We start from the raw sequence: 26,353 nt of genomic DNA, 5'->3' as shown, positions 1-26,353 counted from the left end.
ATCAAATATATTCTAAAAAGGTGCAGTAAATTCTTGTGAGGCTAGTGAAACCTGCTGACTCAATTTGTCCACCATGAAGATGTTAAACCAGTCACCCCTGTCTCCTTTGCTCCCCTGCCATGATGAGGATATGCTCACACTGGTGGTTTGGGACCTCAGTGCTGCTGGGTCTGTGCTGATCCACCATGGATGGGCTGTCACAGAACATGCAAAGACTCAATTTTACTTCTGGGTTTGAAACGTGTAGCAGTTGAATATTTCTGATATTTCTGACCCCATTCCCTGTTGGTTGAAATTAGATAACAAATAAATATCTGGGTTATCTCAGGTGGGATGAGATGGATTAGATGGAGCAACCCAAACAGTTGCTTTAGTGGAAGAGGCTGATGCGGGTTTTGGCACAAGCTGTATTGTATTTATGGCTCATGTGTTGCAAAGCACGATGAGGTTTTGACCCAGGGTGTCTCCTGTCAGGGGAGCTTGGAGAGGAGATGAAAATAGTGCCATGTGTACGGTGATTGATTATTCTTGTGGTGTTCCTGCATGATTCCTTCCACAATTGGAAGTGACAAACTGAGGAAACTTAATTGTACTGAAGTTTGTCTTGCTTTGGGGGATTGAACCCACCTCTTCCAGGTTCCAATTAATTTTTCTACCACAGACCCAATATTTTATCCTTTTAAATACTAAATTCTACTTTCAGAGAAGTTTCTTGAAGGAAGTCCTAAATTAAATGTGTTTGAACTGGTTAATACCAGTTGGAATGGCTTCCTTCCCTTAGCTTACAAACTTCAGGAAGTAGTGACTCATTTGGAAGTAGAATGGTTTAATTGCAGCTGTTACCTTCTTCAGCTCTTCTAGAAGTTTTAACCCTTTTGGTCATTTGTGTCTCATGCAAAGCCAAATTTTTAGCTGATCTTTCATACATAGTGGAGATGGTTCTAGGAAAAATGAATTAGTTTTTCTAACATCAGTTCTTTGGTAGGCTGTTGCCTTACTTCTCTCTGTTTGCTTCAGGTTGAGGAAACCCCCAAAACACACATTCTGAACCCACTTTATATTGTAATCCTGTTATTTAGGTGAGAGCTTTCCCTTAAAATTGTGAATTCCTTATTTCTCAGTGCAGCGTAAATGTCCAACTTCAGGATCTGTGGTATATTAGATTTGCTTTAATTAATTAAGAAAGGTTCAGTAGCCCTGTATTACTAGTTTAAGGTAAAAGACTAAAAAATGCTTTGGATGGACACCAAGGGTGTTTCCTTGGATGATTCCAATTTTCAGAGCTTTTCAGTGTTGATGGTTCCATTCAGAGATTTAATGATGCATTCACTGGAAAACCTCACCAGAAACCTCAGAGCTTCATGGGGATTGAAAGGAGCAAAAGCCCTGAATGCCCTTCCCTTAGCTGGGCAGTGCACAGCCTCTATTTTTCTGGAGATAGTGTGGGAGCAAGGGACCCTGTCCAAGGGAGAATTCCAGCTGCAGTGAGGTGGGGAGTTCTGGCTTTGGATTCTGCCCTACACAGCACATCAGGAGCATCCACCTGGGATGAGAGCACTGGTGGGGAATCCATAAATTGTGTTCTGATCCAAAGCAGTATGGAATCATTGGTGCTGACTCCAGAAGTCTGAAGAGGGCCCTGATGGTCTGTTTGGAGTGGATGAGGTGTTTTAAATTGCTTTTTAAATTGCCTTTTTAGGCTTTATTATGTTTTGTTGGTTTTTGTTTTATTTTTAATAAAATTCTTGAAGTGGTCCATACAGTGTATGTTTATCTGCTTCTAGCTTGCCTTAGCCAGAGTACAGAGAAAATAATCACGTTTTTCTTCATTTCTGCCCATATACCAGGGGCTGTTGTTACTGGCTTTGAAAAACACCTGAACCAGAATAGACCTGAGGAAAACTTTTTACAGGTCATTGAATTTTGTAAGAGGCCATTGCCTTGCCAGCAACAGCGAGGCTGTTGTCATGCTGTTCCTCCTGAGCACTTAAGTGCCTTTGATCTGACATTAAAATTATTAAAGGGGGTTAAACATTAAAAGATAGTTGGAACATTTTGAATTATAGGCTGGGATGGTGTCATTCAATAATATAAAACCAGGAAATCCCAGGTAAAATCGAATGGTAGCCAAGCCAAATGTGTGGAACTGGGATACCTCATTGCTCTCCTCTGCTGCCTCTAGCTTCAGGGAGTTCTGGTTTTTAATTTTGGAAGCACACTTGCATCATCACCAATTCTCATTAGTTTTTACCATTCAAGAAGGACAGTAAACTCTCCCTGCTTGTATTTGCTTCTAAAGCTGTTTGGAAGAAGAGCTGGGCTATGTGGGTCGTCCTTGGAGCTGTGTTTCAGACAGGAGTGTTAGAAAAGATTATTTGAATTCATTCCTTCAGTCTCTTATTTCAATATTTGTAGGAAGGGCTGCTGCCAACAAGCAGTGCAGCTTCAAAATACACAGAAATTAATTTAAATCTTCATTTTAAAATTGCACAGTTGTTACTTGCTCATTTCTCTGGTGCCTTTTGAAATAAAACTGCACCCCTCTAATTCTCTAGAGCTTGCTAGAAGCAAGCAACAGAAAATTTAAGGGGAGATTAGTGTTTATTTGAATTTCAGTGGTGCCAAGGGACCACAGTGAAAGTTCAGAGTGCTGTTGAGAAATTAGGCAAGTATCTAACTGGATACTGTGTTCTAATTAAAGCTTGTACAGACATTGATTTTCTTGTATTCCCAACACAACTGATGTTTCCTCACTATTTAATTTTTTAATATTAAAAATAGAAAACGGTGCTAACTCCAAAGGGAATAGCTGATAGCACAGATTATGTAATGTTACAATAAAATTGGGTTAAACTGAGTATTTAAAGGTACATTAGGACTTAATCCTGTGGGATTTTTAGTGAGAAGGATGGGTGGTGTTTTGAATGCAGGGTGGATGAGCACAAGACTTTTTGGGACATTTGGAAAATTGCTGCTTGTCAGGACAAATGTTTAACCATTGGTCTGTCCCCTGAAGCTTTCTCAGTCCCTTCATCCCAAGGTGCAGCTACCCCAGTAACAGCACTCAGCAAAATGCACTCAGAGTTCAGAATTCTTTGGCCCTCAGCAAAATCCACTCTGAGTTTTTCAGCAACCTTTGACCATAGCAGCTGTACAGGGAATATGCCATGGTTTAATTTAATTTAGGTGATACATTAATTTATTTATACTTTGTTTATTATTGATTTTTAGTGAGTTATACTTGTCTTACATTTACAGGCCCAGGATTGTCATATTGCTTCACTTCATGTGGGTCTTGTAGTTCATGCTGTGTCTGTATTCCTCCTTCATGCTTCCTTGAATGTTTAATCTCCTAAAACATTATTATAATTGAAATAAATGTTCCCATATTGGCAATTTGTATTGCTAAACTTGTTTTGACTTTGGTCTGTATTATCTTTCAACTGTATTGAGACATAGATTTAGTAACTGTTCAGGCAATATTCCCTGAGGGGAAAAAAATGGAATTGCCAGTACTGGTTTTTTATTTCATACTGATACAGTGAAGTACTTGGTGAGATGATGTAGGCCAAAGTACGTACTAAGAACTTGATTTTAAAATTGTTTTAATGTGTCTGGCTTTATACTTTGATCTGAGAGCCTTGATAAATGCTTTTGGCTAAAAATACTACACTGAAAAATACATATATTTGGAGGAGTAGGGACAAAGCAGTGACCAGGAAGGGATTAAAAAGAGACTGGAAGAGAAAAAATAAATAAATAAATAAATAAATAAATAAATAAATAAATAAATGTCTTTTTGGATGTAGTCATAGCAAATATTACCAAAACCAGTGAACATAGCTGAAAGGCAGGGTGAAGTGGAACAAAGGATTGCTCCGTTTTTCTTCTGCTTTTGAACATCAGCATTAGCTGAAAGAAGAAGTACAAGAAAAATAAACTCAGCAGGGAACAAACAGGGGCATTCCAACGTGACTTATGGAAATAGCTGAAATTACTGAATGTCTTTGAAGGCTAAAGTGATGATAAAAGGAAAAAATAGCCCTTCTCCTTTCTTTCTGCATCCATCCCTAATTTGAAATCACAAACCTAATGGTTTTCTCCAGGTTTCATCCTTAAATGTGTAACAAGATGTTGGAATCAAGGAAATGCAAAAAGAACTTGTCACGCACCTGGCACCTTTGCTGCTTCTCTGCTGTGGATGTGTTTGTATCAGGTGATGGAATACCAAAAGTCAGCAATGTGCTGACTCTTAAAACAGGCCCCAAAAGTACAGGCTTTGTCATGGGGATCCTAGTTAAAATTGTACTTTACACCTTTCCTGTCTGTGAGGTTGAGATAGTCAAGTTAATATTTGCAAGGTGAGTTCCAGCAGGATTTAATACAAGCTGTGAAAATGGATTGAGCTTGAAATGCACGAGATGTTTACTCTCTGATGTGAGATGTATTCTGGATAATTTATAATTTTAGAGTGTGAAATAAGTCCTTAATTTGGTTTTTATTGCCAAATAACAAAATTTCAGATGTTGCAAGGCACCTGTGGAGATCTGTCCTCCTCTGCCTCTGCTCAGAGCAGGATCAGCCTACAGCAGGTTGCTCAGGACTGTGTCCAGCTGTGATTTGAATACACACAGATGGAGATTCCACAACCTCTGGGCAACCTGTTGCAGTGTTCAGCCACCTGTGTAGTGCAAAAACCTTCTCCTAATACTTAAAATGGCAATTCCTGTTTTGTCCCTTCATGCCCATTGCTTCATGTCCTCACTTGGCACCATTGGGAGCAGTCTGGCTCCATCTTTACTGTATTTATACACATTTGGAAAATCCCCCTGAGCTTTTCTTCCCCAGGCCAAACCATCCCATTTCTTTAAGCCCTTCCTTGTGTGACAGACACTCAAATTCCTGACCTGTTTTTGTGGTCCTTCATTGCACTGTCTCCATAATGTCCATGTCTCTCTGTCAGGATGGTAACAAAGCCCAGGAGCCTGGTGGTTGCAAGGACATTTTGCTGGCTAGTGGTTGGCTTATTGTCCACCAAGACATCCAGGTTCTCTGGAAAGCTGATTTCCAGTCAGTCTGTCCAGTAAAGCAGTGTTTTTTGTCAAAGGTGCGAGCAATCTAAATCTAATCTTTTATTTACTTTAATAATTAAGTAATATTTGAAAGTATTTTAAGTCTTGCAGAAGCATTATTACACCAGCACCAGAGAACAAAATGAACTCTGAATCCTTACTGAACTTCTTTAGATTCTTAACTTTTCTAATACATTTTATAGATTCTTTCAGAATAGGTTTGAATTTAGATGTATAGGTTGTATAGGTTTGAATTTTGATGGGCCAAGTTATTTTGCAGAAATGCCACCTGGAAAGGGCTTCAGCTCGTAGATGTCGATGCCTTCAAGCCTAAGATGGGGATCAGAATGTGAAGGTTAAAGAATAATAAGATTTCATGGTATCTACAAAGGACAACATGGAGTCACAGTGTGAATAATGTGAATAATTACAGCTTGGTTCCTTGTAACATGAACTTGTTAGCTCTGTTGGCCATCAGCCAACACTAATAAGAGAAAGTGTTGTTTATTTTTTTAAATTATTTTTTATTATCAAACTGCTGATGTTGAAGACATTATTTGCATTGAAACCATTTTCCTTATGAGATGACTCTACTATCACTTTATTAACCAATTTGCAGTTAATTGATTTAAATATTTTTTAATGACTTTTGACTGTCTCATTAGTGGAAATGATTTAATTTCTGAGTACTCAAAGCTCATAGTGAAACGTGACTTAGAACTTTGATTGTGCTACTGGAAGTCATAACACTGACTTTGTTTCTGATATAATCAGTAAATGTGGGAATGTGTCAGGAGTCACATTGAGAGGAAATGGCTTCTAGGCAGATTCAACTTGCCTAAATCTCAGCTACTCCCACCACAGTAAAGAAAACCATCTCAGCAATAATACATCTTGTGTTGTAGTCTGGGTACAACAGCAGCATCTCAGCAGAGCCACTCAGTATCACCAGGGCTGCTTTGCTTTGCTCCTCCCCCAGTCTTGGAATAGTCCTTGACATTACTGAGAAATCACAGGGATTTCTCTGAAGTGCAAGCCCTGGGAGAACAATAGTCTTTCCTCTTGAAAGCTCTAAGGGATGCTGGCACAGAGCCTTGCATACAAAGAAATTTGACCATGCTTGACTTTACACCATTAGCTTTTTACACCACAAGATCTAATAAAATACAGTAGAATTAAGTACTAGAATCATGGAATGGTTTTGGTTTGGAAAGATCTTGAAGATCATCTAGTTCCAGCTTCCCTGCCATGATCAAGAGCTCCTTCCACTAGACCAGGTTGCTCTGTCCAAAATTTCTGATTTATATGCAATCTAAATCTGCCTTCCTGTAGTTGACTGTAGCTTGTTTCTGGCCCATGGTAGCACACACTACCTGTCTATTTAATACCAAGAGGATTAAAGCTGCTCATTTAAACTGAGATGTGTAATTGCAGCATTACTCACCAGTCTGGTTTGAATTTAGAACAGCCCAAATAAGCATCGTGGTGTTGGTATCTGAGCTTTCTTTGTATCGTAAAACAACTGGCAGCTCTTGTAAAATAGTTGTTTAACAGCAGCTGTGTTTTACAAAGTTTTGGCCTGGGGCAGAGTTTTACAGTCACATTACAAGCTTAAACCCAGGGGCTGGTTTTAATGGGAATGTTAATAGGTCCATAACCAGAGATATGGCATGTGTTTCTATACCTGGAGCTATCAGATTTATTGCTGCTTTGGTGCTTCATAAAGTAAACATTGGGCTTTTTAAAAGAAGTTGTAAGGAACCAGTGATGATCAAATTCTGAAGGAAAACTGCTATTCTAATTTTGTGGAGGGGGTTGTTTTACTTAGAAAAACCTCTGTGAAATATAACCTTGTGAAAACTGACCCCATACCCAGTACTGTCAGTCTGATGTCTAATTCCACATTTTGATGAATATGGAAACATTATAATAGTGTTTTGCCTGTCCATTGAAATGACACCTTGTAAAGCACTTCAGTGTGTAGGTACTGGAGTCTTGCATTGCTTTCCTGTTTGCTGCTCCCAAGGGGTGGAGATTGTCCATATTTAAGCCTATGGCTAGACATCTAAATGCTTGGTTTGGTGTTTCCCCAATAGCTTTCCTCCCTTGATAGCTGTTCTTCAGCCACATAAAACCTGATGAATATGTGTATTAAGTGGCTGGAGTGTGGTGAATTAATAAAGTAAAGCAGGCATTCTGTTGGTTCTCTGTGAAGAAATGACTCATTTTTGCTTTGTGTTGTAGCAATTCTCACTGCTGTCTGCTTATGTAAACTTTAAATAAAGCTCAGCAGTTTCACCAGTGACCTTGAGGTAGGGTGGGTTGTTCTGAAGGATGCAGAGCATCCTGCACAAGGTCAGTGGCCTTTGTCTGAGCCTGAAAACTGCAATTTCACTCTAAACAGTTGGATAATTTCATTCCAAACAGTTGGAAGTTGGGTTTCATCTGCCTGAATTTGTGCTGGTGAAACTCCCTACCCTGAGGACCTTTGGGGTTTAGCAATGGCTATTTTAACCCTACAGGAAAGGAGTCCTGCAGTTTGGAGCTTGTACAGTCTTGTCTTGGTGTTAGTGTGCCAGAGGGGAGATTTTGGTGCCTGTTTCAGCTTTAAAGTCAATGTTTGTGTAAAAACAGCTCATGGACTCCTTTGGTGAGGAGAAGACAAAGAATTGCTGAGGGGCTGCTGTCATTTTCAGATCTGTGTCTGTTCATGAGAAGTGAAGAGGAGGAGAGACTTTAATGTGAGTCTAAGGTTGGCTTAATTCCTTTGCATTGATGGCCAGAAAAGAGGAACAATGAAGCTGTAGTGGTTTCTTGAGTTTTCACAGAGATGGGAATCTCTGGCAGGTGGGAGAAGTCCCTCAAGGGTCAGACACTGGGGGAGTTGGGAGAAGCTTCTCCTTGGCTTCTCTTACCATCTTCCCCGAGGGCAGGACATTAGAGGCCTTTTGTCTGTCCAGTGTAAGTTCCTACCTTTCCCTTGGATGAATGCAATTCAACCATTTATTCAAGAAGTAAAGACATCCTGCCCAGATGGGCTGTTGTTTCTTCTCTATCTGGTGCGTCTGAATTTCATTGATGCTTAAGACTTCCAGTCAGGTTTTAGCCTCACAAATGTTATCTGCAATCTGAAGATTTCAAGCACTGATATTGCTGGTGCTAATTCCTGTTAGCTGAGCTCATGGTGTGTTTTGACCGTGGCTGGTGTTGTCACAGCTGCTGCTGGAGGGGAGATGCTCTCCCTCACCCTGATCCTGGCTGCTTCTCTTCTCTTCCTGTTCAGCAGCTCCAGGCATGGAACTAAGCCAGTTCTGAAAACCAAATCACCTGGGTTTTGGTTTTGATTTTTTTTTCCCCCCTGATAGTTTTCTGAGCCAGTTTTTGGGCAGGTGACAGAGCACCATGGCAGGTGACAGGGTGATGATGGCTGAAGCTCTGAGGGGCAGCCAGGCATTACAGGAGCTCAGCTGGAAGCAGGGGGGTCTCTCTTGTGCTTCTCAGTGAGGTGAACCAGGGCTCAGACATTCACTTTACTACCAGCAAGGCGTTCAGAGCACTTTGCCAAAAAGATCAAGTTTAGTTTATTTTTAACTTCACATTTTCAAAACTGCCTCCCTGTGAGGAGGAAGGGGTAGGGAAAGCTCTGTGCACTTGTCCAAGGCCTGGAGCAGAGCCCTGCAGTCCTTTGCTCTCTGCAGCCAGCAGACTGGAATGATGCTCTGGGCTGGCAGGCACGGAGGAGGTGCTCTTTGCTCTTTTTCTCTTGGACTGCATTGATTTCTCAGACACCATCTGCTTGTGGCTGACTAATTAGGAGCAGTAGCCAAGAGGCAATTTTCTTCTTTCTCCTTTGACATGCAGACTCATACCACTGTGCTTTTTGCCATCAGATTTTGAAATCAGGCTGGTGGAAGATAAAACTTAGCCACTTGTTCAGGAATTGCTGAGAGGGGGATAGCTGTGATCTAAATGGTTCCTCACTAAATAATGAACTTAGATCTGGATGGTTTTGTGTGCCACTGGTTCCCAAACTGGCACAAAAGGAGTGAAGATTTCATTGTTTTGGCCTTGAAACAGTAGAGCCTGGTGTTGGTGTGTGGCTTCTTCGTGGAGAGCTTCCATTTCTGTGCTGGGGTTTCCTTATCCCTCTTTAGAAGCTTGTTGTAGGACCAGACTTGGCAGATTCTAGGGATGAAAACTGTTTGAACTGAAAGCTGGTATTTGGTGTTGAAGACTTTGTCAGGGACCTGGGTTAAGTCACTGAGAAACAAATGGAAGAGGTTTTGCTAAAGATACCACTTCTGTAAATAATTGTGGTGTTCAAGTTCAGATCACTTGCTCCAAGGGGCTTTCAGTTTCTCTGGTGGTCGTCTGGGTAGGTTTTTATTTTGTAGTTACATAAATATTTTAGTTGCTTTCCAAAAAGGAAGTGAATTTTCATGGTTTTCTGGTAAATGCTTTGTATTAAGAAGTATAAGATTCATGCATAACTAAAATTAATTCCTTTCTTTTTTCCCCTTTCCCTAGAATATGACAGATACCTAGCATCTAGCAAAACCATGGCAGCAGCTTACCTTGACCCAAACTTGAATCACACCCCAAGTTCAGGTGCAAAGACTCACCTCAGTACTGGCATGGAACGTTCCCCAGGGGCCATGGAACGAGTCCTGAAGGTTTTCCACTACTTTGAAATCAACAGTGAGCCGACCACGTGGGCCAGCAATATCCGGCATGGAGACGCCACTGATGTCCGAGTGAGTCCCTTTTCAGCATTCCTATGCCATCCTTAGGTGAAGTGTTATCTTCAAACATGGGAGGTAAAAATGGGAAGCAAACAAACACAAAAGTTTCTTGGTTTGTTTTAAAATAATCTTGAGCTGTTGTATATTTTGAGTAAATTCAGGAATTTTAAGTGGTACCAACCTGTGTGGTACCACATTGAGGCAGGAATGAGGGCAGGGATGAAAGTGACATTAAATGACATTTTGCATGATTTAAAAGAAATAATAAGAAATGAATGTGTATAATTGTAAGATGTGTGTATTTGCATGCTTAAAATGTTTAAATATAATGTGTACATCACTTAGGGAAAGAAATACTGTTTGGACACTTATTCTCCTGTAGTGGGGGAAAATGGAGCTCTGAAGAGTCCCTGTTTTTCCCCCCAGACAGTCTGTCCATCCTCTCCCCCTGCTAGTCACCTGCTGCTTGTATTTTTAAAATATTGTCCTTCAGTTTATCTATGGAAAAACCCCCAAAGCTGTGACTTTTTCAAGAATAAGTATCTGTAATCTTAAGAGTTCTGTGGAAGTGTTATTATATGCATGAGAACACTTTATTGTGAACTTTCATCTTCTCTAATGCTGAGATCTTACCTTTTCTGCATTTATCCTTTAAATTTTTGAGGTTTTGTGGTATCTAAACTGTAACTAAGCCTAGTTTAGCATGTCAAATGCTTTTGTGGTTTGCTTGTTTTTTAGTCATCCTCCAAGAGCAGAATCTTGCAGGGGTGGTAGGTGGTGTGTGGGGTTGTTTTCTGCTGTGAGGTACTTGCTGTGGAAGCAGGTCCCCATCTGCTCCTTCCTTCCAACAGTTCTTCAAATTCCACTGCAAAGATTCTGCTGGAGAGAGGGAGTTGTCATGGAGTGAAGGAGACTTATTTTCTCCTCCTGTCCTCTATTAATTTTCCTTTGTGCAAAAGAAAATGAAATTAATAAAAAAACATGAAGAGTTTTGAATGTTTATCTCCCTTTCCCGCTGTTTATTTCCTAGCATGGCTGCATGTGCAAAGGCCCAAGAGCATTCCTCAGTGAGGGAGGTCTTGTGATCTTGAACACAGACCTGTGAAATCCAGGGATTTTCATTGGTGATGTTGTCTCTTGTCAATTCAATAAGCTCCTGTCTGTGTTTGGGGATAATGTAGTGAGTGGACAGATCAGAGGTTCAGCAATAGGAACCATTATCATCAGCTGCATACTTTTTTTCATGTGGAGTTAAGTTTTTTTGGGTGCCACTTGAAATGTTTTTGCTCCCTGACTTAAGTATTAATGGTTTGCTATCTCTAATCTGATTGATTTGTTTCATAAAGTGCATTACTAGGTACAAGAGGAGGAAAACTATGTCTCAGTACGTTTTTAACCTTGCAAACCTCTCCTGTGGATAAATGTCCAGGGCTCTTAATGTGGTACTTGAAATGGAGGCTGTCTTTCCAGAGAAGTATGTAAAACCCTGGAAAACAAAAGCAGATATTAAATCTGGTTTTTTTCCAGCTCAGGAATACCTGTGGTTATGGACTTTAAGGATACAAAACTTGGAGTTGCTAAAAAATTTAGTGCTGAGTTCAGTTGGCAGTTATATATTGTTTTTAAAAGCAAGAATATGCCATTTTTAATAAAAACAGGATCAAAAGAACAGGCATGTAGCAGTTACTTGATGCTTGCCTTAATTTTTATTTTTTACATATACTTTTAATTGGATGGATGTTTCCAAAAAGAATGGGATTTTTGTATTGTTCTGATGGGTGGCTGTTAAACTTCCTTCTTTTAGCAAATGTCCTTCTTTTGTTATTTTGTTCAACTGGGACAGTGACTGTTGAATGTGAATGTGCAGGTAGTAAAGGTCTAGCACTGATGTATTACCATGACATTTATTTTAGAAACAGTAAACCCTTGTTGGAGTACAAGCCTACATTCCATTGGAATGACTGCTGGTCGACCAAGCTGAATAATTTAAGATTAAAATAGCCTGTAAGGTTTTTATGCCTCCTTTTGTGGAGGAGACTCTGCCATTTCTTCTGAATTACAGCCTCAGGGAGGAGACTGGAGCTGGGTTTGTTTCCAAGGAGCTCTGAAGGAATATTCAAAGGTGAATGTCTTTGGGACAGCTCTGCAACTAAAAGGAAAAGAAATAAGGTCTTCCAAGGCTGCTCCCTGGTCAGCACAGCTGCTGGGGAACATTTCCAGTATTTGGGGTACATTTCCATTGTTAGGAGTCAGACTTGGTCAGAAATCTCCACATGAGCCAATTAAAGGTGTTTCTGCTGCTAAAGCCAGAGGACTTTATGGAATGTACCCAGGGAAAGTAAAGTTGGAATTTTCTTTCCTGATTCGTGGTTCCTAACATCTTCTGTTTCTAACAAAGTGCAGTTTGCCTTTGTGAATGAAGGATGTGTTTGACAGTCAAAGCAGCAATAAAAAGGTCTTTTCCTCCCAAAGAAAAGGACATAAACAAAGATAGAATATCCTAGAGTATAGAGTAGAAACAGTGATTTAGCTGTATACCTTCTACAAAATTCCTTGGTCATGAAGGGAAACACTTTTCATTAAAACTCAGGTGGTTAAGCTCATATGAACAGAAATCAGCTTTCTGTAGGAGTCCTTTAAAAGGCTGGGCTGTGATTTCCTTGCTGTTTGTTTAAAATATCTTTCACCAAGACAGCAGTATGGCTGCTGCACGTAGGCTTTGCTTTGAGCAGGACTTTGGCCTGTGGACCTCTGCTTATTCTGGATGGATTTAGTCCCTCAAAGACTGCTGTTTCCTCAGAGGGATGAGGGCTGTGCTCTGCAGTGGATGCAAGAGCAGCTTCTCAATTCTGGGAACTGCTTTCTTGGATTTCAAAGAACTGGCATGCTCTCATTACCCTCTTTTTCTTTGGTGTTATACTAAAGACATGCTTCATTTCCAAAAGAAAGAAAAGGCTTTTATGAATGTGCAAACAGTGGTCTCCTCCTGTGAATGTGTATGCAGACACAGCCAAACATTTGCCAGGGGAAGAAAAGTTGTTTATCTTCCTTGTTTATCTTGGTATGGCTTGTTTGGATGTGGTGTCTGGGTGCTTGTGCACAAAGGGATTTCCAGGCTTCAGGCTTGGAGGGAATGCAGGGCATTCTCTGCCCTGCTCACAGCCTCAGGTGTGGCATGTGAGGAGGTGGGTGTTGCTGAGATGGAATTTTTTGGTCTCAAGTGCACCCTGAAAGTCAGCACTGCCACTGGGTCTTGATCAGCACTTAGGAGAAAATCACCTCCGTTTTCAGATGTGGTTGAAGCAGAATTGTAACCATAATTAAGGAAAAAGGAAAAAAAAAAAAAAGACTGCAATGCATGTAGCAGATTGAATGGGTGGAGAAGGTCTGGGATTTTTAGAAAATGGGAATTGGGAAAACTTGTGTGGGTCCTTACAGGTGACTTTTGATGAGGTGCAGATCTTCTGTGCAGTCTCCTTTTCCACCTCAGAGGTGCCCAGCTTGCATCAATTACACCTTTTTTAAAACTCCTAGCCTTTAAAGCTTGTCTGTGATTTTTACTACTAGTTGTGAGAAGTAAAGACATTATTTATGTGGAAATAACAAACACAAATCTCAAACCAGGTTGTTGCCAGACATGTGTTGTACCTTAATTATCAGAAAGGTTTTTTTTCTTTAAATTTTGTTATACTGTCTAAAACCTAAGCTGGATAGACATAGAATTAAAACTTTTAACCTGTCAGATTAGTCCTTATTTTTGTAGTTGAAGAGAAGCATGGTTAGAGCTCTTGAACAAATAAAAGTAATGTTTGGGGTTCTCTTGACCTGTTCACAATTCAAATGTCCTTTTCTTCCTTTTCTATGCAGTACCACCTTGAAATGTCAGCTTCCTTAATGTTGACAGAATAAGAACTCAAAAAGCTGAATTTAAAAAGTACATTAGCTAAGGGGAAGGATATTATCTAACTTTAAAAAACCCTAAATGCAAGGAACATTGGCTACATCCCATCCCCTCCCATTTGCAAAAAGACCAGAGCAAATTCATCAGCTTCCCTGCCCACCTGCAAAACCCTGCTCCTCCCAGGTAGAAGGCACAAGTGCAGGCTGGAAGGTTGTGTATTCTGGTGTGTTCTTTAAGCTGAGTGCTTTAGGGGAAGGGCTGAAGCACTTTCAGTCGGGTCTTCACTAAGCCATTAATTCAGCTGTTACTGTGTTCCTGTGTGTTGCATCTTCTTTCCTGTTTGCCTCTCCCATTCAATCCATGCTGCACTTTCACCTATTGGTGCAAGAGAGCAGAATGTTTGAGTGGAGATCCAGTTTGTGGTGGAGGAATGGAAAGATCCTGTAGTGCAAAGGTCTGCAATTCAAATGTCATCCTGGTTAAGACACGAGTTTCGTTGGCAGCTGGGCCAGCTCCTTCTTGCTGTTTGTTTTGTCATGCTGCCACCCTAGCTGTGCTGGCACAGGTGGTGTGACTGTTTTGGCAAATTCAATCCAAGTTTAAATGAATGATTGTTTTGCTGTTGTTTTAAATCCAGATCAGTTCTGTAATCTTGTTAGCTGCATTGTCTTGCAGACTGACACAGCTGAGAAGGCTGGGGGGAGAAAGGAAATGCCTGTTTATGCTGGCACCGAGGGGACAGAGCATTAAAGCCTTATTGATGAACATCCCTTGTCATCCTCAGCAGCATTCCTGGTTTCCAAACATTTCCCAAGAAGGATATTGCCTGTTCTGAAAAAGGGCAAGAGGCTTGTCAGTCCAACCTCAGTTCCAGATGTGATTCCACCCACTCACCTCCAAGTCTCCCTCTCTTTCAAACCCGTGTTATTTAGAGCCAATATCTGGACAAAAGGCACCAGGCATCTACTGTAGCTACTCTGGAGCAGATCTGGGCTCCACAATACTGATCCTGAACTCACTGCTACCCAACTGTGGAATGGCCAGATGTGCTTTATCGCTGTTCAGTTCCCAAGCCAGAAGCTTGAAGAGTTGTAAAAGAATGGCATGGGGTGGAGCTGCTCTGGTGTTTCTACTGCAGTCTGTAGAGGAGATGCAAATATATTAATTGGATGAGTTTTTATCTACTGGGTTTCTTTTTTAAAATAGATTTCTACTAGATTTAGTAATGGGGGAGCAGCTTGGTCACACAAAGTTCTGTGGAAAGAGACTGTGAGTGCTGGCAGGAGTCAAAGCTGGATTAGTATTTTTGGTGAAGTCAGCTCTTTACAGCAATGGTTGCATATTCAAATCTCATTTCTGTGTGTGTACAGTGATATATGCGCTTTGAGGCAGTGGAATTATTTGATGTATAGAAGCAGACTGGAGTGCAGCGATTCAAACATCAAATAGATGTGTGTAAAAAATGTATAAAATCATTTCTGGTCTAGTATAAGAGCTAGAAAATGGGTGTGATTTACCTTTTTTCTTTACTTTTCGCTGCTGTGTGCCTGCATGAATTGTACCAGATAACAAGGCATGGTTGAATTGTTATTTTGTAGGTGCCTCCCTTCTGAGAACCTGAGAAAAGTGGCAAGAATTCAAAATTACAAATCTTGAAATGTAAACAAAAAGGTGTATGGTATAGTGATAATCAGCATACTAAGACAAAAGTACCCTTGGGCTTTGGAATGCCTGTTTTACTTGTGCAAAATACCCTTGATACCCTCAGATAAGACACACATGCAAAATAACATTTTAAATCTAATCTCAATAGCCCTTTGACATTTTTCTGAAAACATCTAGATCTGTAGATGGCTTCAAGTCAACGTCCTGCATCAGTGTTTAACTGTACAAAAACTGGATCCAAGGGGGCTCTTAGACTTTGCCAGAGCATCTGAGGATAGGGAGTAGTGAAATATAGAATCACAGAAAAATCTGGGTTAGAAAGGACAGTTCAAGGTTGTCTATTCCAGCCCTGCTGCAATGAGCAGGGACATTCTCAACTAGATCAGGTTGCTCAGAGCCCAGTCTAATCTGGCCTTGAGTGTTTCTGGGGATGGGGCATCCACCACATCCCTGGTTCAGTGTTTTACCCCCTCATTGTAAAAAAAACTTCTTCATGATATCTAACCTAAACCTACTCTCTTTCTATTTAAAGCCATTTGCCTGTATCCTGTCACTTCATACCCTTGCAAAAAGTCCCCCTCCAGCTCTCTTGGAGCCCCTTTGGGCACTGGAAGGGGCTCCAAGTCCTCCCTGGAGCTTCTCTTCTCCAGGCTTAGCAACCCCAGCTCTCTCAGCCTGGCTCTATGGGGGAGCTGCTCCATCTCTCTGATGGTCTTGGTGGCCTCCTCTGGACCTGCTCCAAGAGCTCCATGTCCTTCTTGTGTTGGGCCCCCAGGGTTGGATGCAGCTCTGCAGGTGGGGGCTCACCAGAGGGGACAGAGGGGCAGAATCCCCTCCCTCACCCTGCTGCCCACACTCCTTTGAATGTTAAGCTTCTGGAAAACTAAATTTATTGTCAGCTTTTAAAACAGCATTGCATTAATTTGGGAAGTGTGCAGTAGGATCAGAAAAGTGCTGATTAATCCAAGAAGACTGGAAAGCAGGGCTGCACCAGCTCTGCTCTGTCAGTGCTGTCAGTGTGTGCTTGGAAGGTTCCTTGTGGAATTCTGTGTGGGTGTGCAGAGGTATCTGGGATGACAGATGTGAGCATGGTTGAATGTGAAAGGCTCTGAGGCACTTGGGTGGATGTGTTGCTTGGGCTGAGGTGTCTCTGTGCTGGAATGGTGACAGGATCCTGGCCAGCAGGGCAGGCTGTGCTTTCAGTATGAACTTGTTGGGCTTCAGGGGCAGAGTTCTTGTGCAGCCTCATCAGTTTCCAGTCTTGTTTATCATATGATACACAAATCTGCTTGCTGGACAAGCACAGGAATGAGAAAAAGAGGAACGTGGGCTTTGTGCTTTCACTGTCAGACACAGTATTATCAGAGGACAGCCCAGATTTTGGTGTAGTGGTCACATTCTATAGTTCTCCTGTATGGAAATGATAAATTAATTTTCATCAGACCTTTGCCATTTACTTTTGTTCAGCTTTTCATTTAAGCCCCCCATATAAATCTGTCATCAGGAGTTACAATACTTGATATATAAATAGTGTTTGACATATTTGAAGTGCTGCACAAACATTACCATGCTGTGCCTATGTCAGAGTTGCTACTTAAAGACCTTTTCTGGTGCAAGAAACTTTGTCCTTCCAACTAAATAAGGAAATTAGGTTTGTAGTCACACTGGGAGTATATGATTCTGTCTTCAATTTATTCATAGTAGCACATCAGTCTTGTTAAATTACAAGCAATCAATTCATTTTGACTCATTTACAGAAGCAAAGTATTATTGATACATACTGGGAGAGCCAAGGGTACTGTGTGCCCTTCGGCCTTTCTCTGGTCTGTCTTGATGTTTCAACATTCTCCTAAATATGCTGTACTGTAAATTCTAATTTTGGGCACATTCTCCTAATTTAGTGCGAATATTAATCTATTTTTTTAATTAGCTGTGATGTATATCTGTGTTTCTTTAGACAAATGAGTAAAAATGAGTGCTATCCAGGTTTCTACCTGTAGGAAAACCTGCTATCCAGGTTTCTACCTTTTTCTTCTTCTCTCTGGGGTAAAGGGAATGAAAGGTCACCTATCCCTTGCCTGTTATTGATAAGAAATTCCTCTGAAGGCTTCTCACTGTCTCTTGCTCAGCTGTACTAGTCTATTTTATGTTCAGAATGTAAATGTCAGCTTCAGAAACTTAATTAAAATCAATGTGATTACAGTAAACCACATTCAAGTGGCAGATGATTGTGTGACTGCCTTGCAGTTGTAGGGAGCTGCTCACAGACACATGAGAGCTCCTCATAGGAATTTATATTCATGTAGGGATGGATCCCCTGTACCCAAAGTGAAATCTCATTCTGGAGTAGGTTTTTGTTGGAGTCAAGCTCTCTAACAAGTATTAATTTGAGGTCAGGAGTTTGTGGTCCAGGTTGAAACTGATGGTCCTTACCTGGTTTTTTCCACTCAGCAATCCATCTGAGGAGTTTCCTGAGCTGCTGGTTGCAGTAGAGTCTGGAGAGATTTCAGATTTCCTTGGCTGTGCTTCCAGCTGAAGGATTGTGGTGACATGTCTCAGCAGGATGCTGTAGTTGCTATTGTGCAGTGGTTAAGCAGTTAAGTTGTTTGTCTGGAAACTTCTGATTAAACATTCTCATCAGTGCCACACAGAACATCAGGCTGCTTTGGCAGGGCTCCTCACAGAGGCTGTCACCCATCCTGGAGTGATGGCAGTGGCTTTGTTGGACACTCCAGGAGTCTCCACTGGCTCTGTGGAGCTTGCCCTGGACCTGAGGAGAGTGAACATATTATTTACTACTGATGGGAGTTAAATGCACTGATCTGATGCTGGCTGCAGTGCCAGTGCAAGCCCTGGGGATTAATCTTGGAATGTTTATAAAGAGCAGCCAGGGCTGGGCAAGTCCCTGGGGCTGGATGAGGCTCCCTGTTCTGTGCTGGGTTCTCCTGATGGGACTAAATGTGTGGCTCTGAATGTTTTAGAATTCAATTCCTCTGGTTTATTAATAAAAAATTACATAAGCAAATAAATGTTTTACTAGAGACTGCAAACCAGCCATTTTGGGTGTCTAAATCACCACGTTTCCTTATTTCTCCAGTGTTTGGTTCTGACTGTGAGTTGATAGCACCTGGAATGAGCTTTGCAGCTTTCCTAAACCACAGCAAAGAGAAGCACTCGATGTGTTTGTTTCATATAAAGCACCACTTCTTCCTTCCTGACAATACATGGCTTGTTGGAATATATTTTCCAACACTTGCACTTGACCTCCTGTGCACCTGTTCTGCTGTCTCTCTAGTGTTTGTGCTTTTTCTTGAGTTGCAGCATGTACTAATTGTTGCTAATTATTTTCTTGGGCTGACAACAACTACCTCACTACATACCTCACCCTTCTTACATAAATCAGAAAATATGTCTATTTTTGATTTTACATTCTGGTATGGCTTTAGATTTGATTGATGATACAAAAAAGGCTTAAAATCTTGCTTGATTTTGCTGGGAATTAGGCCACCTGACTTCTTCAGTCCTTTTGAATTCCCAGCCTGAAGACTAGAGAGGCTCTGAGATGTCCATCTTGATTCTTTCCTGAGTAAGCACTAATGCTTTCAGCTGAGCCTTTTGCAGCAGTTGTCTCAGTAGTTCATGGTCATAGATAATTTTACCATAATTTTTTCCTTTCCAAAGCCATTTCTTATCACAGCAGGCATAACTATCATCTGAGAACACGTACCTCCATTTTCATTATCAACTGGCAGTGTCAGAGATGGGGGGAGGGACGGATTTCAAAAATGTAATGCTGTATGCTGCATGCTCTGTGCAGGGTGCAGGAAGGGATGAAAATGAGTGAATCTCTTCTGTTTGCATAGAGAAAAACTGGCACCATTCCCTTTGGATGAGAGCTTGCCTGCTGAAATGTTAGGCTTTACTAACTAAGCAGAGCTTGTCCTTTGGGTGAAGAAGAGGTTAAATATGCCTCTGTCTCTTCTGAGAGTACTTGGTGGTGGTGAGTGTTTCCAGGGATACAGGCAACTGCTCTCCTTTGTAGTTTGTGATACAAAGAGCCTCAAATGCAGGCAAGAAACAAACTTAAACAATTTACATTAAATGCAGATTTAAAACCTGTTCACTGACCTGATAATAGACCTTTGGAATTGCTGGGGAAGGTTGCAAAAAGTGAATTGCTTTAAGAGGAGACAGGATGAGTAATTGGAAGAGTTTCACTGTAGGCTGATGAATGACAGAAACAATGCTTGGCTTGGGAAATCCACTGGGATAAAAATAGGCTGAGGTTAGGAGAGCACTTGGGGGAAGTGTTCCCTTGTGCTTGCCTGGCGTTGCCTCATCCCTGGCACCCATCTGTGGCCTCTCTGCTTCCTCCTTGAGTTGTTTTCCCGAGGTGCCTGCGGGGAGCTGCTCCTTTGCATCAGACCTTTGTTCCCAGCAGCTCAGGCACCTTCTGGCTGTCGGGACAGGCTGTGGCTGGTGAGTCTGTGGTGCTGCCAGCTGCTTGAAAGCTTGGATTTGCCCACAGTGTTGTGAAGTTTGCCTCCCACACAATACCAGCCTCTGCAAGCCTCCTGTTTGCTTTGCTGCTGTCCATCGTCCTTCAGGTCTGGGCTCGCCATCCACTTTGCCCTGTGTCCAACCCCAGGGCGATGGGAGACAAGGGAAATTTGGGGCACTGCAGGCTCTGAACTAAAAAGATGCTTCTGAGGGTGCTCACATTGCTGCTCTTGGACACAGGGTCCTTCTGGGCTTGATGGAACCTCTTCTTTCTCAGTCTACATGAGCTTACTAAACATGGCTTGTGTTTCCTTCCTGTAGGCTTGAAAGAATTTTGTTTTACATTTCTCTGTGCACTGTGTTGCTTCTGAGAGATTATTTAAAGGTTGCAGTTTGAAGAGATGTGTGAGCTGATTTAACAGCTTGATATCACCTCACCAACAGCATGATTCCACTCCTACATGTGTCATCTTCCCCCTCTATTCAGATTTAGTGCTTTCTTAGTTCTCTTTTTGCAGTTAGTTTTCTGCTTGCTTAATTTGCAGAATCAGGGTTTTAAACATTTTCTTTGGGGTATAAAACAATAAATTTTGGGAAGCAATCACAGAGTCATTTAGTTTGGGAAAGACTGCTTAGGTCATCAGATCCAGCTATGAGCCCAGCACCACGACCAAGTTCACCACTAAACAGTGTCCTCAAGTGCCACATCCACATGGTTTTTGAACACTTCAAGGCATGATGACTCCACTACTTCCACAGGCCAGCCAGTTCTAAGGCTTTTACCCTTTCGGTGAAGAAATTGTTCCTAATACCCCATCTAAACCTCCCTTGGTGCAGCTTGGGGCCATTTCCTCTCATCCTGTCCCTTGTTCCCTGGGAAAAGGGTCTGACCCCCACCTGGCTTCACCTTCCTGTCAGGGACTTGAGGAAAGCAGTAATGCTCCCCTGATCCTCCTTTTCTCCAGGCTGCCAGCACCATCCTACAGAAAACCCTCTCACCTAACCCACTCCAGAAGGTCACCTCTGGCTCCTGTAGAACTTCCACTGGTTATGTGCTGAGGTTTTGTTGGAATTCTGAGCAAGAATCACTTGTGCATCTCTGCATTCATCTGTGTGTGTGTGTGTGTACCAGTATGAGTGTTTTCAGTAAGAAATTTTCAGACCATTCCAGGCACAGAAGCAGAGGCTTGTGAATGCCTGAGAGAAGAGTCTGGGAGCAGCCGCAGCCCTGGCTCCTGCTGAGCTCTGAGCTCCTGCAGCAGGGATCTGCTGCCTTCCCTTGGACAGGATTGTGAGGAGGCAGCAGAGCTCCTGCTGGCTCCCTGATCAGGATGAGAGCAGGACAGCCTGGCATGCTGCACCTGAAAGGTTGCTCATCCCTGCTCCACTAACACTTTTGATTTTTAGTTACTGCATGCCAGACCTTTCTGATGGCTGACATGGCAATCTGCTACAGGTTTATGTAAAAGGTTCCTTTCTTGGGCAAGAGATCTTCAAACTCTGAAATTTACCTCGGGGCAAGCAACATTTGTTGTTTGAGAATGTTCCTAAATAATTGTCTCTTGCTTGGTTTTATAAGAGATCTCTGCTGAATCTCAAATAAGTCAGGGGAGGAGGGGGAAGGAAACCAAGGGGCTGTGGTGTAACCTATGAAATCCTGGCTGTTGGAGCATTGAAGAGGATGAAAGTCCAAGATGATTTTCTGGTTCTTGATGGAGAGTGACTTTTAAAGACTGCTGGTGGGCTTTTTGAACTAATGCATCTTGCTTTCATCCACAAACCTGCTTTTGAAATTTTGGCTTTTATGTTATTCTGTTTTACATAGAGGAAATACTGGCCTGAATCTGATAAAATGCATGGAACATATTTACTGATGTTTTCTGAAGTTGTGCTGGTAAAGCTTCAGCAATTATAAAGTCGCTACCTATGTGCTGCTTAGTATTTTTTGTAGGGTATTACATGGTAATATTTAAAATTAAAATATATGTATATAAAATGATTGTATTTTACAGCTTGTAAGGAGTGTGTATTTCTCTGTTTTAGGGCATTATTCAGAAGATTGTGGACAGTCAGAAAGTGAAGAATGTGGCCTGCTATGGGTTACGGCTCAGTCACCTGCAGTCTGAGGAAGTTCACTGGCTGCACCTGGACATGGGGGTGTCCAGTGTGAGAGAGAAATTTGAACTAGCCCACCCTCCAGAAGAATGGAAGTAAGAATATAACTCTGTTAAATGTCAGTCATATAAGTCTTCCCGTCTTGTTGTAAAAAATACTCTGTGATTTAGTTTACTAACATCTTGTAGTGGAATAGAGCTGGTAGAATGGGGGGAAATAAACTCACCAAATTCCTCACTAAAAGCTGTGAGCAATGTTTTGTTTGCTTTAAGGGGTTTTTATTGTTATAGGGGGTTTCCTGCAAACTGAAGAGAAACCTGGGATTTAGAGGAAGCATTAAATAGGAACAGAGATCTCCTAGTCATATGTGCTGAAATCTGCAAGTTTTGTCATACTTAAAAGTTTTAGGACAAGAATGGTATTCCTAGTTGTGGTATAAGCACATGGCTGTAGTTTTAAAGGATGAATCTTGTTACTTAAATAAAGCCAAAAGGATATTGTTGTATATATATGGTTGTATATATACTGGTTGTATAAATGGTTGTATAAATACTGGTTGTACTTATTTATAGACTGAGCAGGAGAAATGTGATTTGAAAAGAGTGAAATGCAGTCAGAAATAATTTTATCCCTCTGTTTTTAAAAACCTCTCAGTTGTTAAACTTTCTTATATTGAGACCCATAGCAGTAAGTGGCATCTGCCTTCCTTCTGACTGTGATCTTCTCAAGTTAAACCAGGAGCAATGAACAGTAGAAAGATAACTGCAGAATTTTGGGGGTTTTTCATAGCCTGGGCACATTTGCTGAGGTTTTTCCTGCTGCTGGTTAGTTGATTAAAAGAAGTGGCATAACCTAAGTTTCTTTAGCTTTTTAGGAGGGTAAGCTGGTGATACCCACTCAGGACAGGAAGGAAGGAAACTCTGTCCACTTTCCTGGTAGAAAGACAAGAGGAAACTTAAATTTATTTGCAGAAAGACACAATAGTCTACTAGAGAAAATGGGGAGCTCAGAGTTGTAAAATACCAATAAACCAAATAGAGATTAAACCAAAGGATAGATTAATGTGGTTACTTGTTCACTACAGGGGTGTTGTGCATCTTTTTCTGTGGTTTATGCTCATAACCACAATTGTGATGAAGTTGCTGTTGTTTTAAAGGATGCACATACCTTCTGCAGAAGTATTGTAAATAATTTCTCACAAGTGGAGTTATTATATTCTAGCAGATGTCTCATTTGGCAATATTCAGTTTGTAAATTCTCTTTAGGGTCCCAATTTTAACAAATTCCACAAATTCAAAGAAATTAGGAATATCTAAAACCTGTGTTTCAAGAATGTTGCATATTCTCTTTTATGCATGTTATATTTTATTGTTTCTGTGAAAACTACACAGGTATTTTCCTTCACAAGAAGTTTTTCATTGATAATATTGGGAAATCACACTTTAGAAAGGAGGAGATTCTTGACTCCTTTCTGTGATTAGTGGTGTTATCAAGTGGTTGGTGAGATGTGAATAATTTATGCTGTGGAAATTTGTTACCTTGTGTACCAGTGTCAATTCCATTTTTATAAGGCAATGCAACTTGCATGGTACACATTGCAGAACACATTTAATTGGTTTTAAAAACAAAGTTAGATATTGTTTTGAAGCTTGTGGAAAGGAATTGTGTAAAATGCTCATGAAAGAGCTATGATAAGGTGTAAATTATTCAATACCTTTCCAAGTGTCATTTAGTATGTTATCAAATACATGCAGCCTGACATACCTTTTAAACCCAGAGAGATTTGCTGTGCATAATCAAAATGCTGCTGTCATATTTGTAATGCCAAAACACAAAGTGTCTAAGATCATATGACAGTACTTGTAGAAATATTTAGATTACTAAAGGGGAGGTAGTCTTGGAATGGTTCTTAAATTAAAAGCTTCCTATAGTGTTAGCAAACCACCAAATACCTCATGTGATTATTTTGTTGTTATCATCGAAATTAAAGGTTTGTGTATTCAGTGTTCAGAAATTACATCTTGGAATTCTTCTGGACTAATCCAGGTACTAGAAGTTACAGGAATTGTCAGTAGGTTGCACACAAAAGTTACCAGGGTAAAATCCATCACTGAGCTGGGTGAGCCAGGGCTAGCAGGATGTGGGCTCTTAAATCATAGATACACAAAATGATGAGGGTTGGTGTTAATACTGAGCCTTGAGCAGCAGGCACAGCTGCTCTCCCTCATGCCTCTGACAAAACCCTCTGTGCCAGAGCCCTGTTCCTTTTGCTGGCGTTTTGTGTCACACAAAAGAAATACCAGGAAGTTCACATAGCAAGTTGTGTGTGTTGGAGCACTCTGTTCCCCACAGGGCAGACACCTCCCAGCTCTGTAGTTGGGGTTTGTGAAGCAGGTCCCTGTAAGCAGGTGACATCCATGCTGTGGCTCTGACAGGTAGGAGCCACCCCAGTGCTCAGCAGTCCTGGACTCTGAGTTTTGGTAGCTGTGATACAAAAGCCCTGGCACAGATACAGGGCCAGATCACCTGTGGGATGGTTTAATGAGTTGACCAAGTTGATATAACAGACCTGTCCCTCTCCTTGCTGCACTCTGTCTTATCTCTTCTCTGGTTTCCAGTTATCCAGTCCTTTTCCTGTCCTTCTGTGAGCCCTAATACTTCTATAAGCCTGCAGCGAGCTGGTTCAGTTCATTAAACTCACTCAAGACTTCCCCTTTGCCTTCCCTTTTGGTTCTCATCTTCTCTGTTCTGGTTACTTTCCTGTTGATGTGAACTGAATCAGAACCTGCTGGAGGCAGGGTTGGGACTGGCAAGATTATTTTTTTCAGTGGCACAAGTTGTTAAGGGTTGGATCAACCTTTTTCTTTTGGCTCCACCAGCTGCCCTGGTAGTGTTACTGACAGGGAAGCTCCCAGAACTGCTCAGTGGTGCTCACTCTGCTGTGGATGGGTCACTCACTGCACAACTTGTGAGCTCTACTGATGGCCACCTTTGTGAGGTGTGTGTGTGCTTCTGAGCCCCAGTGGAGGGCCAGAGCAGAAGCACAGTGGTGATCTTCCAGGAATAACTTATCACACATAAGGGGAGTGATCATCAGCTGAGATGTTTGCTCTGAGAGCAGACCTGGTTTGTGAGAAAGGGACATGTCATCCTTGTCAGTTGGCTGCATTTCAAAGCCAGTCAGTTATGAGGATATTGAAAATTGAGCCCATCCTTGTGTTGGCCTTTGGAAGTCAGCTCCTTCATTCCCACAGGCAGAGATGAGGTTATAAATAGCTAATGAAGGTCACTCACAGTCACTGTCCCAGCTGAACTGCTTTGCCTTACCTGATTTTCTCAGGAGATCCTGTTGCAAGAAGCAGCACTTTCATGGCTGATCAGTTAAGAAGATATGTCCCTGTAAAGGAGAGAGGTTGAGTCTCCTCTGTTTGTTGGTTTCCTTTTTTTGGTTTTTGGGTTTTTTTTAATCCCAGAGAGTAATGGTGTTCTTCATCCTAGAATGACAGAATCATTTGGGCTGGAAGACACCTCTAAGGTCATCAAGCCCTACAGTTAACCCAGCTCTGCCAAGGCCACTACAAACCATGGCCCCAAGTGCCACACCTACCTTTAAATCCCTCCAGGGATGTGATGCCACCACTTTCCTAAGCAGCCTCTTCCAATCTCTGACAGCCCATGAAGAAATTTGTTCTGATATTGAATGTCCAATTTTCTGATCTATAATTCAGTCTAAACCTCTCCTGGTGCAACTTGAAATGGTTTCCTCTCATCCTATCACTTGTTACTCAGGAGAAGAGCCTGATCCCTCCCTAGCTACACTCTCCTGTCAGGGAGTTGTAGAGAGTGATAAGGTCTCCCCTGAGCCTTCCTTTGCTTCCTCATGTTTCTCACCATATTTGTGCTCCAGAAGAGATTTAGGTTGGATATTAGAAAAAAATTCTCAATGGAAGGGATTGTCAAACACTGGAACAGGCTGCCCAGGGAAGCAATGGAGTAACCATCCTTGAAAGTGTTCCAAAGCAAGTGTGGATTTGGCACTTGAGGACCCTGTTTAGTGCTGAGCATGGTGGTGGTGTTGGGTTGATGGCTGGACTTGAAGGTCTTAATGGTCTTTTCCAACCTTAATGATTCTGTCATTCTAAAATGCACTGGATTATAGAGCCCTTCAAAAAGGAAGGAAGTCTTTTATACAAACTTGTTTTATTCCATGTCAATCTCTGCAGTTGTGTTCAGCAGTAGATTTTAGTGGATATGGCAGAATAAAAAACAGGAGAGGCTCTGCTTTTCTGGACAGTGTGCTTGTGCTGCCTTCTCTCCCTGGCACATAAACACCTCCAGGTACAATTTGGCTGACACCT

At 41.6% G+C, this 26,353-nt stretch overlaps 1 protein-coding gene across 14 annotated transcripts in view; it reads left to right on the top strand.

The window, feature by feature from the left end:
• PTK2 (protein tyrosine kinase 2) overlaps positions 1-26,353 on the top strand; it is a 189,446-nt gene that overhangs the window by 73,102 nt on the left and 89,991 nt on the right. For all 14 annotated transcript variants that reach the window (XM_071421882.1, XM_071421881.1, XM_071421870.1 and 11 more), the window contains 2 exons: positions 9,600-9,826; positions 21,924-22,090. In XM_071421882.1, the coding sequence (XP_071277983.1) occupies positions 9,632-9,826; positions 21,924-22,090 (362 nt within the window). In that variant the 5' untranslated portion in view covers positions 9,600-9,631. The remainder of the gene's footprint in view (positions 1-9,599; positions 9,827-21,923; positions 22,091-26,353) is intronic.

This window comes from Agelaius tricolor, unplaced genomic scaffold, assembly GCF_023055355.1.
Source record: "Agelaius tricolor isolate 1412-34295 unplaced genomic scaffold, bAgeTri1.0.p SCAF_2, whole genome shotgun sequence".
NCBI lineage: Eukaryota > Metazoa > Chordata > Aves > Passeriformes > Icteridae > Agelaius > Agelaius tricolor.
The sequence above is the reverse complement of the archived record's forward strand: the minus strand, read 5'-3'. Positions and strand labels throughout refer to the sequence as shown.